This window comes from Anomalospiza imberbis, chromosome 6, assembly GCF_031753505.1.
Source record: "Anomalospiza imberbis isolate Cuckoo-Finch-1a 21T00152 chromosome 6, ASM3175350v1, whole genome shotgun sequence".
Taxonomy (NCBI): domain Eukaryota; kingdom Metazoa; phylum Chordata; class Aves; order Passeriformes; family Viduidae; genus Anomalospiza; species Anomalospiza imberbis.
The window spans coordinates 61,368,352-61,383,393 of NC_089686.1; the positions used below are offsets into that span (position 1 = coordinate 61,368,352).

Consider the following 15,042-nt stretch of genomic DNA (forward strand, 5'->3'; position numbering starts at 1 on the left):
AGAAGGTAAATAAGGCATTATCTTTTATCCCAAGTCCTTGAAACATCTCAAAAAAGAAATAAAAGGGTGTTCAAATCCTACAGATAAAGAGCAACAAAAGACTTGTTAGAGAATGAAGTGATTGGGCTCTGGAAAATGCCCCTAGAATTAAACTTTACTGGTGAAGGAGTGAGTCTAGGTGCTCCTAATGATTCCACAAATTTACCTATGATAACCCTGGTATTTTTATGGCTTCATACATGTCCTTGTGCCAAAGTGATGGTAGGGGTTTGATCCATGACTTTGGCATGCCCCTGTGCCAGGTTACAGAAGAATCTGGGGTTTGGTATTGGAAATTAATTTATAGATGTTTTTTAACTGTTTTTTAACCCAAAGTTTTGGATTGCTCTTGTGCTGACAGAATACACTGTATTTTAATGGCGTTTGGGATGACATTAGTGATTTGTCTATGGCTTTCACTTTATATTGACTATGGAACCCGAAGTATTGTGAATGTTGAAAAGACAGTTACCTCTAGGTGCTATCTGTATGTTTCACAGCACTGTTGGCAAGACTTGGTGCCTGGCATTCAGTATGTTGATTTGGCTGATCCCCCAAATAGTCATAGGTCATCCACTGACACGAGTGGGTTGAGGGGTATGGGCAGTAACTGATGCAGGCAGCAGAGACACAGAAGTACATGGATAACGTGGGTTGTGCTGCTGGGGATCTAAAGGGAAATAGTCACCCGGCTCTCTTGGTTTCTCTGTGGAGGAGGACCTAGGCCATGAAAGAAATGCCCAACCCACTTGCTGCGCATGCTAAATTTGTCTCCAGCTGCAAACACCTTGTGACAAAGTGTCTGGTGTGAGCGCTGCCTTTGATTTCTTCTCGATTCGGTCTTTTCCTTCTCCATGAGGGGAGTGCCTGCAGTTCGTGCTGAGGTGGTAGAGTTGGAGGTGTAGGGTCAAATATGGCCAAGCTGCATTTCCACCGCCATCCCTTACAGGGAGTGGAATGTGCCACGGCTTCAGTTTTCCAGGCGCAAAAGGAACAGGCAGTCGATACCCTGCTCGTGCTGCAGCGGGGAGAGGGAATTTGTTGCAGCGATTTGAGGTGTTAACTCCCAAACACACAACGCTCCCCTCTAGCCATGAGCTAGGACCTGCTTTCTGTTCAGGTACAGAATGAGGAGTGAAAGTTGATTTGGCTTCATTTGCGACACGGCTGCAGGAGCAGAGGGCATGTTCGCTCGTCCTGCCGGGGGGCTCGGGGCCGAGCGGGGCAGCGGCGTGCAGGTGCGGGCACATCTTCTCTCCTTGTGGCGAATTTGATCGGGGCTTGGCTTGGGAATTCTCCGAGCGACCTCAACAAAGCGCTTCGCTTCCTTCAGGGCACGCCCAGGGCAGCAGAGGCCGGTGTTGGCAGCACCGCTCGGGGCGGACCGCTTCGTCCGCCAGCGCGGAACGTCGGCTCCGCTAACTACGGCGTTATCAGGACGCGGGGGCAGGAGCCGGGCCGGGCCGGCGCAGTGCGGGCGGCGGCCGCCAGGGGCCGGCGGCGGGCCGGGAGCGGCGGCAGCGGCGGGCGGCGGCTCCGGAGCAACAGGGCCGGCTCGGAGCGCCGGGGGCGCGGTGCCGCGGGCTGGCCCGGCTCCCATCTCATCTCCCTTCGCCCGGCTCCCATCTCATCTCCCTTCTCCCGGCTCCCATCTCATCTCCCTTCTCCCGGCTCCCATCTCATCTCCCATCTCCCGGCACCCTCGGCCGCCGGCAGCGCCCGCCCGCGCTCCGCGCTCCGGCCGGCGGCTCGCCGGCCGCGCCGCCCCGAGTGGGACCAGCCAACAAGTGGATGGAGCGGGCGGCAGCCGGCTGAGCCCTGGACGTGCCCGGGGGCAGGCGCCGCACGGAGCCGGCCCCGTCCTGCCGCCGCCGGAGCCCGGCTCCGCGCACGGATTAGCCAGCGCTGATTTACGGAGCTGCCGCCTGAGCCGGGCTCGCGGAGACCGGCGGTCGCGCCTGCTCCGCCTCGCACACGACAAGCACACGCACACCGCCTTCGTTTTCCCCGTGGGGACGAGACCCTCGCTCGTTGCCTTGTGGCCAATGCCGAGGCGAGCGGCTGTGGCGGTGCCCGGTGCCCCCAGCCCCGGCCGCCTCCCCGGCTCGCTGCCCCGGCTCCCGGCTGGAAGGGGCAGAAATAACTCGCCAACCTGTGGTGCGCACTGACCACAGGCACCTGCGAGTGTGGATCAGCCGGCACAGCCCCTCGGCACTGCCGTCACCCGGTCCTTACACCAGCGGCAGCAGCGCTGTATTTCTCTGCCCAGGATCAGTAAGTATAACGGCGTTTTTAGGCTCTTTTTCTGCATGGCACGTAGGTACGATTTTAAAAATAGCGTCATTTAATAGTTCGTGTTCACCTTCTCTCGTGTGCTAATAGATGTGGCTATAAATGAGGCTTCTGTTTCAGAGGGTGTGAGGAGCTGTGTATATTTTTGTGTGTGCTTGCATGTAGACGTTGCTTCAGTGCACCTGCAGTTGTTTTCTTGACATATCAGGGTATTTTCACTTGGCTGAGGATTGTGCGTGCCCGTTTCCAAATTAAATCCAGTGAGACGTTAATTGTGATCGAAACACAATTCTGCTGTGGATTAAAATCTGATGTGTTTCGGCAAATACAACAAAAGCTCTTTGTCAGGATACATTTATTCTTTCCTGTTTTGTGTGGATACATGTAGGTGTATCTCTTATGTATGTGCTCGAAGACCTGAATACATTGTGTGTTGCAGCATTTTTATTAGTGTTTAGATGTGCTGGTGTTTCAGAAGCATGCATATGTTTGTGTATGGATGCAAGTGCTCATATGGGTGGGGATTTTGTATCTGTCTCTCTATATATGTGACATACCCACCCACATCCTTACCCACAGAGTCGTTCAAAATCTCTGTGCATGTGATGTGGGTGTGTGTGTAATGTAGAAGTGTGAATAGTGTGGGCAGGAGAAGATTTGAATGCCATGGTAATAGATGACACAGTTTCATTTGATCGGTGTGACCTTTTAGGAAAACAATCCAATCTTTTCCCTTTTTGTTTTGTTTATTTCTGTGTGTTTGTGCGTGTGCCTCAGGTTAAGTGCTTCTTCTGCATGACCATAACCAAAGGGTGACCCATCCACTCCCTTGTGTCCCATGGGGACCTCAGAGCCAGTTTCTCAGTCTTCATCTCCTCCTCCACCTCCTCTTACCACTGCTGCTGATGCCCTGGGTGCTGCTCCCAGGTTTGAGACATTGTTGACAGGCTGAAGAAAGGATTTGCAAAGACCTCCTCACTGTGTAAATGAAGTGATGGCTGGAATTAACTTCAACTCTCCAAGTAATGACATTAAACAGTACGTTTGCTAGGCCAAAGCATTACCAGCAACAAATAATGAGGAAAGAGACTATTTGCATTTGGTTTCAATGATGAGCTAAAACCATCTGCAGAGAACAGGTACCCTTTGGTTTGCATATTCTTTTCCTGAGGAATGCAGCCTTTATAGCCTGCGAGGCAGTCATGATTCTGATCAGATACAGCTGTGATGGCTGCAGGAGATAAATGAAAATAGAGGGGCTTGGTGGATGGAAGAACAAGGTCTCAAGGTCTCAGCTGTTCTCCGGTCCAATCTGAGAATTTCATCTTTTCTCATTAGCAAAGCAGTAGTTTGTGTCAGACGCTCCGGAGAGCAGGAAAATGCGGGTCTGTGGTTTTCCAAAGAACAGCTTCAGCGTTACAGCCACGTTGCCACACTCGATGCGCAGGGGACTGTCCTCCAAACGCAAATGGCTTTGAGCTTCCCGGCGAAGGTCGCGGTGACGCTGTAAATAACGCAAAACCCCGTTACGGCCAGCAATTCCGAACGAAACCAAGCTGCTGCAGGATGGAGGTCGCCATGGTGAGCGCGGACAGCTCCGGCTGCAACACCCACATGCCCTACGGATACGCGGCCCAGGCGCGGGCCCGGGAGCGGGAGCGGCTGGCGCAGTCCAGGGCGGCAGCGGCGGCGGCCGTGGCGGCGGCCACGGCGGCAGTGGAAGGTGGGGCGGCGGGCGGAGGGGGACCCTACCACCACTACCACCAGGAGCAGGCCCGCGGGGCCTCCGCCTCGCACGGCGGCCTGCCACGCCGCCAGAGCGGTAAGAGGAGGAAGAAGGGCAAAAAGAGGAGCCACCACTTGGGGAGCAGGGAGTGTGGGGCCTCCTTCCCCTGCTCTGAGCTGCTGCCGCTCAGTGGCTCTGAGGAGAGAATACTGAAGGACTTGAGCGAGGAGGAAGAGGAGGATGAAGAGGAGGATGAAGATGATGAGGAGGAAGGGAAGCTCTACTACAGCGATGACTATGGGGAGGATGAGTTTTCATACTCGGACCAGCCCCCCGATGACGGTGGAGGCCCCGGGGGTTACAGCTCTGTCCGCTACAGCGAGTACGAGTGCTGCGAGCGCGTGGTGATCAACGTGTCGGGACTGCGCTTCGAGACCCAGCTGAAGACTTTAGCTCAGTTCCCGGAGACGCTGCTGGGGGATCCAGCCAAGCGGGGGAGATACTTCGATCCTCTCAGGAACGAGTACTTCTTCGACAGGAACCGGCCCAGCTTTGACGCCATCCTGTACTACTACCAGAGCGGCGGCCGGCTGAAGAGGCCGGTCAATGTACCCTTTGACATCTTCTCTGAGGAGGTGAAGTTCTACCAGCTTGGGGAGGAGGCCATGCTCAAGTTTAGGGAGGATGAAGGCTTTGTCAAAGAGGAAGAGGAAAAGGTTTTGCCGGAGAATGAGTTTAAGAGGCAGGTTTGGCTGCTGTTTGAGTACCCGGAAAGCTCCAGTCCAGCCAGAGGCATTGCCATTGTCTCCGTCTTGGTCATCTTGATCTCCATCGTCATCTTTTGTCTGGAGACTTTACCAGAGTTCAGAGATGACAAGGAATTTGTCATGTCCCTGAGCTTAGGGAAGGGGCTTTCCAACGAGTCTCTTCGCCTGGAAGCTGGGGAGCACACCATCTTCAATGACCCTTTTTTCATTGTAGAGACCGTGTGCATCATTTGGTTCTCCTTTGAGTTTACAGTGCGCTGCTTTGCGTGTCCCAGCAAAGCACACTTCTTCAAGAACGTCATGAACATCATAGACATTGTGTCCATCTTGCCTTACTTCATCACCCTGGGCACGGACCTGGCGCAGGAGCAGGGCAGCCAGCAGGCCATGTCCTTTGCCATCCTGAGGATCATCCGTCTGGTCAGGGTGTTTCGCATCTTCAAGCTCTCCAGGCACTCCAAGGGTTTGCAGATCCTGGGTCACACGCTCAGGGCCAGCATGAGGGAACTTGGCCTCCTCATCTTCTTCCTTTTTATCGGAGTCATTTTGTTTTCCAGTGCTGTTTACTTCGCAGAAGCTGACGAGCCTGCCACCCATTTTCAAAGCATCCCAGACGCCTTTTGGTGGGCCGTAGTGACCATGACTACGGTTGGTTATGGGGACATGAAGCCCATAACCGTGGGTGGGAAAATAGTCGGGTCCCTGTGTGCCATTGCAGGAGTGTTAACCATTGCTTTACCAGTGCCAGTGATTGTCTCCAATTTTAACTATTTCTACCATAGAGAAACTGAGAACGAAGAGCACACGCAGATGATGCAAAATGCGGTCAGCTGCCCTTACCTCCCAACAAATTTACTGAAGAAATTTAGGAGCGCATCCTCTTCATCCACAGAGGATAAATCAGAGTATTTGGAGATGGAAGAAGGAGTTAAAGAATCTCTTTGTGTAAAGGAGACTAAAAGTCAGGACACGGGGAATAGCAGTGAGTCAGAGAAGAAAAACTGTGTAAATTCAAATTCTGTGGAAACTGATGTGTAGTTTTGAGCGTTTCCAAATATATTTATGCATTAAAGAGTGCAGTGAAAATAATGAAATATGCAAACAAGAGTCTGCAGCATACAGTAGTATGCCATTTAATGGTTAAATACAAATAAAAAGCATTGCTGAACATGTATTACATATCAAGTAAGTGGTACAACTTGAGGAAAGGATTGCTAGATCTGATCAATTTTCAGACTTTATATTTTTGTTAGAATGCAAGTGTTTTGCACATGAGGCTGAAAAATTTATTAAAACCAAGTCAGTTTTAAAGTGGGTGCATGAACTGTCGACATCACTAATAACAGCTCTGTGGTAAAAGTTGGCAATCAGAGGTATTTACTATGTAAGAAACAATGAAGTTTGGTAGTCATTTATCTATTTATCAGTGCTTTAATAGCAGCTACCATAAATCATTGGATACCATAGTCATTGTTTTTCAAATGGTAAATTTACTGTAAAAAGATATTCTACAGAAGATAGGTCTAAATTTTTTTTTTCTTGAAATCTATAATGCTTGTTTTTAACTGGAAATTTACTTTCAAAAGGCTGTTGACCCTCCAGAAATTGTTTATTTTTATAACTCTCTTTGGAGGCATTGCAGCATTTGTTGTCTAATAATGAAAGAAATGAGGTAAGAGTTAAACCTGGTCTGACTGCAAAGGCAAAATGACTGGAATGCTTTTTTGCACTACTTTATATGCTGGAGATATATTGAAAGAGACTTCATACTGTGAATGTTTACTAATGTAATAGTTCAATGACAATCATTGGGAGAGTGAATTCTGCATCATATTTTGTTGTTTCTTCTTTCTCTGTGATGCTGATGGCAAAACAGCTGACATGACATCAATTCCATACTCTTTTTAATTATGAATACCTGTCATCTGGAAAAGGATTGTGAAGTAAAATTTTCTAATCAAAATTATTTGAAATTGGTGTTTTCTACTGATGCCCTCAAGAAATACCAACCTAATTTATATAATTTTTTTTTCTGCTTAATTTAGCATTGAGAGTCTACGATTAGTAGATGCACCTTGTCAGTATTGAGGAAATTCAGTGTATGGGAGGAGAAGGTAGAAGTAATAAGATACTCAGTTGTTACAGTACTGACAATTGAGGATTGCTGACTTTTAATAATGTGCTATTATTGGTGCTGCATTTTCCCTTGATTACAGCTTTTGCCCATGTATATTTGAAGCAACATTTAAGATCTAAACCAGTCATTTTGGGCTTCAAAATGAACGTATTGGGTCCCATGGAGTCCTTGTGAAAGCATTCCATGGTTTCTTTTCACTGATTTTTAGGCCAGCTATGTTTTCCTATGTGTCAAAACCTCCCACTGCCCTTCCTAGGAGGTTCAGGTAGGTAAAGATTACCTGGCCTGCAGTGTATTCCAGAGCCTAGAATGAGATAGGTAAGATATTGCTGCATACAACATAAATTATAGATTCAGAACAAGGTTTTTTTTTCAGACTTACCATGGGAAGGCACAATGAAATTGTCACTGTTGTTCAAGAGGCACTGTGGAACATTCCAGATTACAAAACTTGAACCAAACTGGCATATGCACTTTAAGGTCTGGGACAGGCTGTTATGGAAGAACAAAGGACTTAGTAACACCACGGAATTGCAGTAGTTTGCAATGTTTATTTAAAGCTGAGTGGGGGCTTTTTTGCAGAGGGGAGATCTTGTTGGTGACTGACTTACAGCAACAACAGAAGCACTCTGAATTGGGCATCCATGACATTACACACGATCCATCAGATCAGCCTTTTTTGCTGGATCCAGTGGCACCAAACAGAGCTGCAGACATAGGCTTCTCTTTAATGGTTGGGGTTTGCCTTCATAATTTTTCTGTGAGTCTCTTCAAAAAGTTTCTCTGCTTGTCTTCTTTTGCATTGCAGAAAAATAAAAAAAAAAAAGACAACACACAAAAGACTGCGTTGTGCTGAGCCCTGCTTCAAAATGTGTGTTTAAGTGTCTGATTCCTAATTTAAAAACACTGAGCAGGCTTCACTATATTTTTAATGTGAAGCATTAAAAAGAGCTCCTTTTTATTGTGATGGTGTCAATTCCAACTGTGCTTTGAATGAAGTGACTCAGTAATTTTATACATAGGCATTTGCCAAAATGTAATGTTACATTTCACTCCAGCTCACCTGAATTAAATGTGCTGAATCCTTTGTTTCTACGGGGGCAGTATCAGCAGTGAGGGTGGGTGCTCTATAAAACCCAGCAAAAATCTGTAACTGGACGTGGTTCTTTCAGAGATAGCAGTGAATGGCCTAAAGGGCGTGAGGGTTCTCTTGCTGAATGCCTTGGTACTAGTTCTGTCTGACATCAGAGACCATTTAGTGCCTGGGACCATGGCAACGAGCTAGGAGTGAAAGAAACACCGACCAGGTAAATAAAGAACTTGGAGAAAATGAGTTCTACCTGTTTGCAGTATTGACTGGTTGAGAGGGGAGGTGGACCGTAAGAGGTGGGGCTCCAGACCTCTCATGGAAATGAGAAAACTCTTTGAATCACTTTTAAAGAGCATTCGTGCTGTAGCCACGGAGCTCAGCGTGAGGGGAGTGCTTTAATAAACAGCTGAGATGAGATGCTGACAAGCACCTGTTTAGTGCAGGAAGATGCAGTTTGTTACATCATCAATTTCACTGGAAGTTCTGTTCTTCATGGCAGTCTCTGCTGGCTTCGCCTTCTGTAGGCAACACAAAAGAATAGTGATTGCTATTAATATCAAACTGGTTTAAAGTTTTTTTGCTCTGTTTCCTTGATACATGAATGTTTAAAAAAAAATCTTCCTCAAACACTCAGCTGTCAATTTAAAACAAGCGTGCAGTGTCTGTGCTGGGCTGTTTTCAGAGCAGTGCCTTGCTCTCAGAAGGACAAGGTCTCACTGTAGGGGCTCCTAGCAGCTGGCAGAGCAACGTCCTGGGTGTGTCCTCAGGTAATGGTGGAGCCTCCTGCAGTGAATAAACCCTTGGCCATGATAAATAAGGACTTCAGAGCTCAGTGCTGGATTGTGCTGTCAGCATTCTGAATCACAGAAAGAATTGTGCATCCCAGAGTGGAAGCAAATAGCTCTGCTTGGATTTATAATTTGATTATTCAGCTATCCACTGGTCCAGTCACAATATAGTTTTATAGTTTTATCGTGCCAAAGTCCTACCACTAACACGCTAAAACCCAAAGATCCCAAGTGCTTTACAAGAAAGAGAAGTTTGTGTTAGGCATTGCTTTGGTTGAAATTGTGTGCCAGAGAAACCCTCTAGCTGAGCTGTTATGGCTCCAAATTACTGCTCCTGCTTCTGTCAGACCTTTCCCAGGCACACTGGCAACTCTCAGAAAAAATGATTTTATTGTGACTTGGGCATTTTACATTTTTAAATTACAGTGGTGAAATGCATTTCTGATGTGAATGGATTTACACTGGGGATCATTTTAGTTCTACTAATGTAGTTCAAATGATTTCACATTGACATACATTTCAGCTAAAAATAATGCAAAATGAGATATTTCAGGTTCACTTGCAGTGGTGAAAAAATTTGGAGGAGTTCCATTTAGAGTTCATGGAATCACAGCAGCACCAAATCTGATTTCAAATATCCTCTGATACTTAACTGTGCTGGCATTTGTTTAAAGCATTTCCTAAGCATTTTTATAGTAATCTTAAGTGCCAAGGCCATAAGGAGAGAGTTTTGCCAGCTGAAGGGTTGGATTTAATGGCTGACTTCGGAGATCCATAAATTTGTTCTTTATTACATTTCTGATGTTACATTGGTTCCTTGAAAACATCAGCCTGGATGCTGAACTTTATACCAAAAGCAGTGTTGTGTAACCCAGTTAGAGTGAAGGGTTTTAGTGTTCAGTTAAAATTTCTGGAGTGATTCCACAAGAGGCTAATTCAATTTGATGGGAAATATAATTTATTTGTATTGGAAGGAAAGTTCTTCTGCTTAGACAGGTTTTTGTGTGTAGAATCCACGTCTGTGGTGTTCATGTAATGCAGGATAAATCTGGGAGATCCAGGGGATAAAAAGCCCCATTGTGGTCATGATTACATTTGATTCATGACAATAGTGTCCTTGGTGTTTGGGGATACTGATAGGCATTTTTTGTGGTCATAAAAATTGGGATTTGAGTGTGTTTTCAGTCCATACAGCTTCAGAAGGTGAAAGTTATTTTCACAGTACTGGTGTGGAAAGAGTTTGGGATCAGGCCATAACCTTGAATAAAGGGTGTTAGAGTGTAACTCCTGACATGGAACATTCCTGTCAAGTTTGCTGTCAGGTGTTGAGAGTCATTTGACTCAGGATCTGAAAATTCAGTGCTGAGCTGCCCAAGAACATGAGGTACTTCATATTTGCATAAGTGTAGGATAAATGTGCTATGGAAAGCCAGCTAAATATCAGAAAGTCTGCTCCATTTGTAGCTAGTTCCTGAAAAATCTCTCACACAGCGTTGAAAAGTGAGATGTGTCTTTCTGGCCATCCTGCATGCATAAAACTCATTCTGAATGACAATTAATTTTTAGCATAATCTTTAAATTTATAGGAAAACCCCGAATTAAATATAACCTATCCATTGTGTCACTCCCTCTATTCCTCTATTTTTTACTGGTTCTTTATTACTTTTTACTGTCATTGCACCCAGTTACAAATACATTTAAAAAAAAATTAAAAATTAATTAATTGATGTGAGACAGTAAGAAATAAAAACAAACATTAAAAACTCCCCAACTACAGCATCCAGCATGTAAGTTACGTATTTTTCTTATGATGAAATAATCTAAATAACAGAATAACTTCTGTAGACATGTGGTAGTGTATACACTTCCCTCTTGCTATAACTGAATGATCAAATGCTTCAGATTTTGCAGTGAATAAGACCTAGTTGACAGTTTTATCATATTTTTGCACCTCCATTTGAAACAAATCGAATAATTGGCACTTTGGTAAAAATGAACATTAATTTCCACAGGGCCATCTGATGTGGGCAAAGTGATTGGCAGATTAATTCTGGGTGAAAGTGCATTAATTTTTTTTTTACCTGAAACCCAGGTGCTCTACATAGTGCTGCCATGCTTCCTGTGTGCTCAGAATTCTGAGGACATTAATTCTGAAAGAAAAGTCATTAAAGCATTATGTACTGAGATGGTTGAATTAATTCTTATTTTTAATCCTTTTCTGTACAATTATAATGTGCCTTGAGACCTTTTTCTGCAACAGGCCCTTTGGAAAATAAATCCATAAGTATATTAGAAGAAAAGAAGAGAATGCTTACATCACATGTAAAAGCTCATAAAACACGCTAAGTGAGGGAAAGTAGGTAAGTAAAAACTACTTTTATTTCCTCCATATGTGCATTTATGGTGCTGCCAGTAAAACCAAGGTGGGGGCACACTGGGAGACGTGGTCTGCAGCTCCAGAGAGGTGCTCCATGCATTGTTTCTCTTCCCTGGTCTCAGGGGCAGCAGCAGCTGCTGCTGGGGCATCATGTGCCTGGGAAGATGCTCCCTGTGCTGGGCAGCACCACCTGGCGTGGCACAGGGTCCTGGAGGTTTTTAGCCTGTCTGCTAAATCCATGGGGGGAAATGATGTTTCAGGTTTTCTATGTTTCACATTCTGTGCTGCTTCAGTGTGCACTTCTGAGCTTCACACGAGGGGATGGTGAGCTCTCTGCACAGAGCAGGGAGACAAAACAATTCCTGCTCCAGCTGGGCACCAAGGACAAATGACCCAAATCTCAGCCCAAGAGCACCAACAGCGTGGGCTGGAGAGAGAAAAACAAGCAGGATGGGACTGCATGGGCTAAAGCTGGAATGGGACAATGAACTCCAGTGTGCCCATGGAGCAGAGCTGATCACAGTGAGAGCCCCCGGGAGCGCTCGTGCATTTTGGGACCATTTGGGTTCATCTTGGGTGCAGCCCTGGCTGGGCTCTGGTGCTGCCCAAGGTGGATCCATGGAGGAGATCCTTTGAATAAATCCCTGCTTTATTCTCTAGCTCTGTCCAGTCTCTGTTCTAGGGCAGCCTTCTCAAGGCATCACTCCTACCACAAGTATCCTGCTGAGTGCAAAATTTGGATTATTTGCTTGGTAATACCATGCAGCCTTCCCAGACAGGGAGGCCTCAAGGACTCCAGTCTGCCAGTTCCTAAGCTGCAAAGGGTCTCATGTCTGCGTTCACAAAATGTGCTTTTCAATACCTGAACTCCATTCATTTCATAAGGAGCTGGGCTGTAAAATGCTTCCTGACTTGAGGAACAAGCAATTTGCTTAAGGTGAAAAGGGACACTCTCGTGGAGCAGGTTTCCAGGTGTTACAGTTGTCACACGAAGGAGTGTAGGAAGGGACAGCACATATTCAAGAGAGATTTTGGTCTCTCTTTGTTTTCAATCCCTTGCTCAAATGTTCCTGGGCAATTTGTGTTCAGAGTAAAGGAGGAGGATGGATGGAGTTGGTGAGGTATGTCAAAGGCATCTTTAATTTTAGATACATGCTTCTTTTCTGTTCTTAGCAGTCAGAATAAACTATGTTTGGGTGGGATTTGTGGCTGTTTTGGTTTTTATTTTAAACATTATTGTTATTAGTTACTTAGTCCTAACACTTGTTATAAAGGGATGATAGACACTGAATGTGGAACTATCATCCTGGACATGAATGGCAGCTTTCGATTCAGAAAATGAACTGAGACATACTCAGAATCTCTCCTGTCCCTCTTGTTAGTTTCAGGTGTGCTGCCTTGGGGTCCAAGCTCTTGCACTGCACTCTGCAAAGTTTCTTGTGTCAATGCTAGGCAGTGCCTGGCCCTGCCAGGTAGGAGAGCCAAGGAGAAAATCAGTTTTCCTTGTTTGTGTTTATGTTGGTATGATTTTGGTGCAGAACTTTGCTGTAGAGGAGGGATGCTCCCATGATATGCTGTGGAATGAAATCCAATAGCATGCACGGGGAGACTGCATTCCCCTTCTTGCTCTGCCTTGTGCAGTCAGAGAACACTGCTGGGTGCCCTGGGATCCCTGCACCGTGGATCCCATCACGTTCCTGTTCCACCGAGATCAGTGGAGGTTTGGTTTTCCATCAGAGCCCGTGAGATCTGTCCCTGTTGTGCATTATCCACTGTATGAATGAAGTTTAATTCCTGCCTGTTGTTGTCTCCCTGCTGGCAGAGCTTTGTGATGAATTCAGGGTGTCATTCAGTGCCAGTTTCTCCTTGCACAGGGAGCCTGAATGCAGAAAACTGCAGAGGGCTGTGGATGCTCATGGAAGGTGTGCAGGCACACGGTGTGTGCTGATGGGGCGTGGGGCTGAGCCTCATCCCTAATGGGCTGCAGCTGTGCAGGACAGGTGAATGCAATTGAAGGTGAGGAGCCATGGAGTGCCCAGGTGTGCTGAGCAGCCACAGGGGAGCAGAGGCACACAGGTGCCGTGCATCAGCAGGAGGAGATAAAAGGGTGGGCTGAAGGACAAGAGACACTTGCAGCCTCCTGAAGTGCCCTGGTGCTGCTCTGCGTGGGCTGGAGCTTTCTGGAATTGTGTGTGTCACTCTGGGTGTCGTGGCTGTCTCGACTGTGACAAAGGTATCTCTTGTTTTTCTATCCAAAACTATATTTGTATTACAAGCTGTACGTTCCACACGCTGTGTATTTCAGGTTAAACACCCTCTGTTTTGTCAGTGGGTTTATACTTTAAAGACGCCCTCAACTTGCCCTGAATTCTTCAGGAATTTAAGAATTTATTTTTCAGGTCTCAAGCATGAGGGAAGATGATCCCTCTTTGCATTCCAAATGGCAAGGCATTATTTGAAAGCAGAAATTTTGCATATTTTCAGTTTAAGAAGCTAAAGAATAATATTATTTTTTTCTGTTTAAGTCATTCTTAAATATTAGCTGCAGATACACACACAGGAGAAAAATATGGTTTGATCACAGGGAAGACATAGAAAATATTTTTAATTCAATGTTTAAAGGGCATAATTGTGTTTTGTTCTGTGCCAGATGACAAGCTTAGATAAATGTTGCTTTAGCAAGAATCTACCCTACTGCAGGGAGTGCAGTAGAGGAGTTGTATAGCAGTTTATACTCCAGCATTTTTTTCTGTGTATGTTTATTTCTGTTAGCTATTTATAGGCAATGTTATTTATTCAGGACTCATAGGTCTCAAAATTAAGTACAAAAGTGTTACAAGGATCTGAGTAAATGAGAGGAACAAGGTTTAATTCTTCTGAAAATCTGCAAGAAGGAATTGATATTTTGGTGCCTTTTTACTTGTGAACATCTCTAGTAACTGATAGGATGATTCCATAGGTTATAAAAATAAAACTGTTTTGTGTGGCCAGTAGAATAATTTCTGTTACTCAGAGTTTAATGGAGGATTAGCATTTCTATGTATTTGAAATATGTAGAAAATATGAGAAGACTAGAAAGTAGAAATTGTACTGATTTGCTGCTCTTTGACCTATTTTTACAAGAAAATATTGCCAGAATTGATTAGTGATACTGGACAGCTCAATTCCTGAGCAAAATGGAGTGGCTGTAAACAGATTTTCTTTTGAATTCATGCAGAAAAAGTGCTTTTTAAATGGTCTCATTTTTGGGCACCCAGAAATAAGGGCATTCAGACCACTACCTACTTCTGAAAAATTCTGATGGTTTGACTGATTTGTTCCTTTTGAGAGGAGAGAACAAATAATATTTCAGCTGGTTTTTGTTTTCTGTGCTGTTCTGTATTTTGAATTGTACCTAGTAGAAGCAAGCAGAGAACCCACAAGGTTTCCAAGCACAGTCTCAGTTGCACTGCCAAATGAAACAACAGATGGGATTCAGCAGGTTCCCCTAATTAGTCAGGCATCTTTCATTATAGGATTGCCCAAAGAAGTGCTCCTAATACCTCTGCCCTCTGCTCTAGGCTTTAAAAGGCTCTCCTGATGCCAGGCTGGCACAGAGCAGGCATGGCAATTTGAGGTGGTGACAGAAATGTGTCTGGGAGCAGCCAGGGCTGGCTCCTTTCCAGGACAAGCAGGAGCTGAGTGTGATCCCACAGCCACGGGGGTGGGACCTCATCCCTGTCCTACGGCAGGGGAAGGGTTAAAGGGCTCCAGGTGAGGCTGGGCAGGACTATTCCTGGTTAATGGGCTCCAGGTGAGGCTGGGCAGGACCATTTCTGGTTAATGG

The 15,042-nt window shown here is 45.7% G+C and overlaps 1 protein-coding gene across 1 annotated transcript; it reads left to right on the forward strand.

Annotated features, from left to right (window-relative positions):
* Positions 1 to 2,917: 2,917 nt before the first annotated feature.
* KCNA4 (potassium voltage-gated channel subfamily A member 4) lies at positions 2,918 to 6,790 on the forward strand. The gene has a single exon (XM_068194820.1). The coding sequence runs from the start codon at positions 3,898 to 3,900 to the stop codon at positions 5,860 to 5,862; it is 1,965 nt and encodes a 654-aa protein (XP_068050921.1). The 5' UTR covers positions 2,918 to 3,897; the 3' UTR covers positions 5,863 to 6,790.
* The last annotated feature ends 8,252 nt before the right edge of the window (positions 6,791 to 15,042 follow it).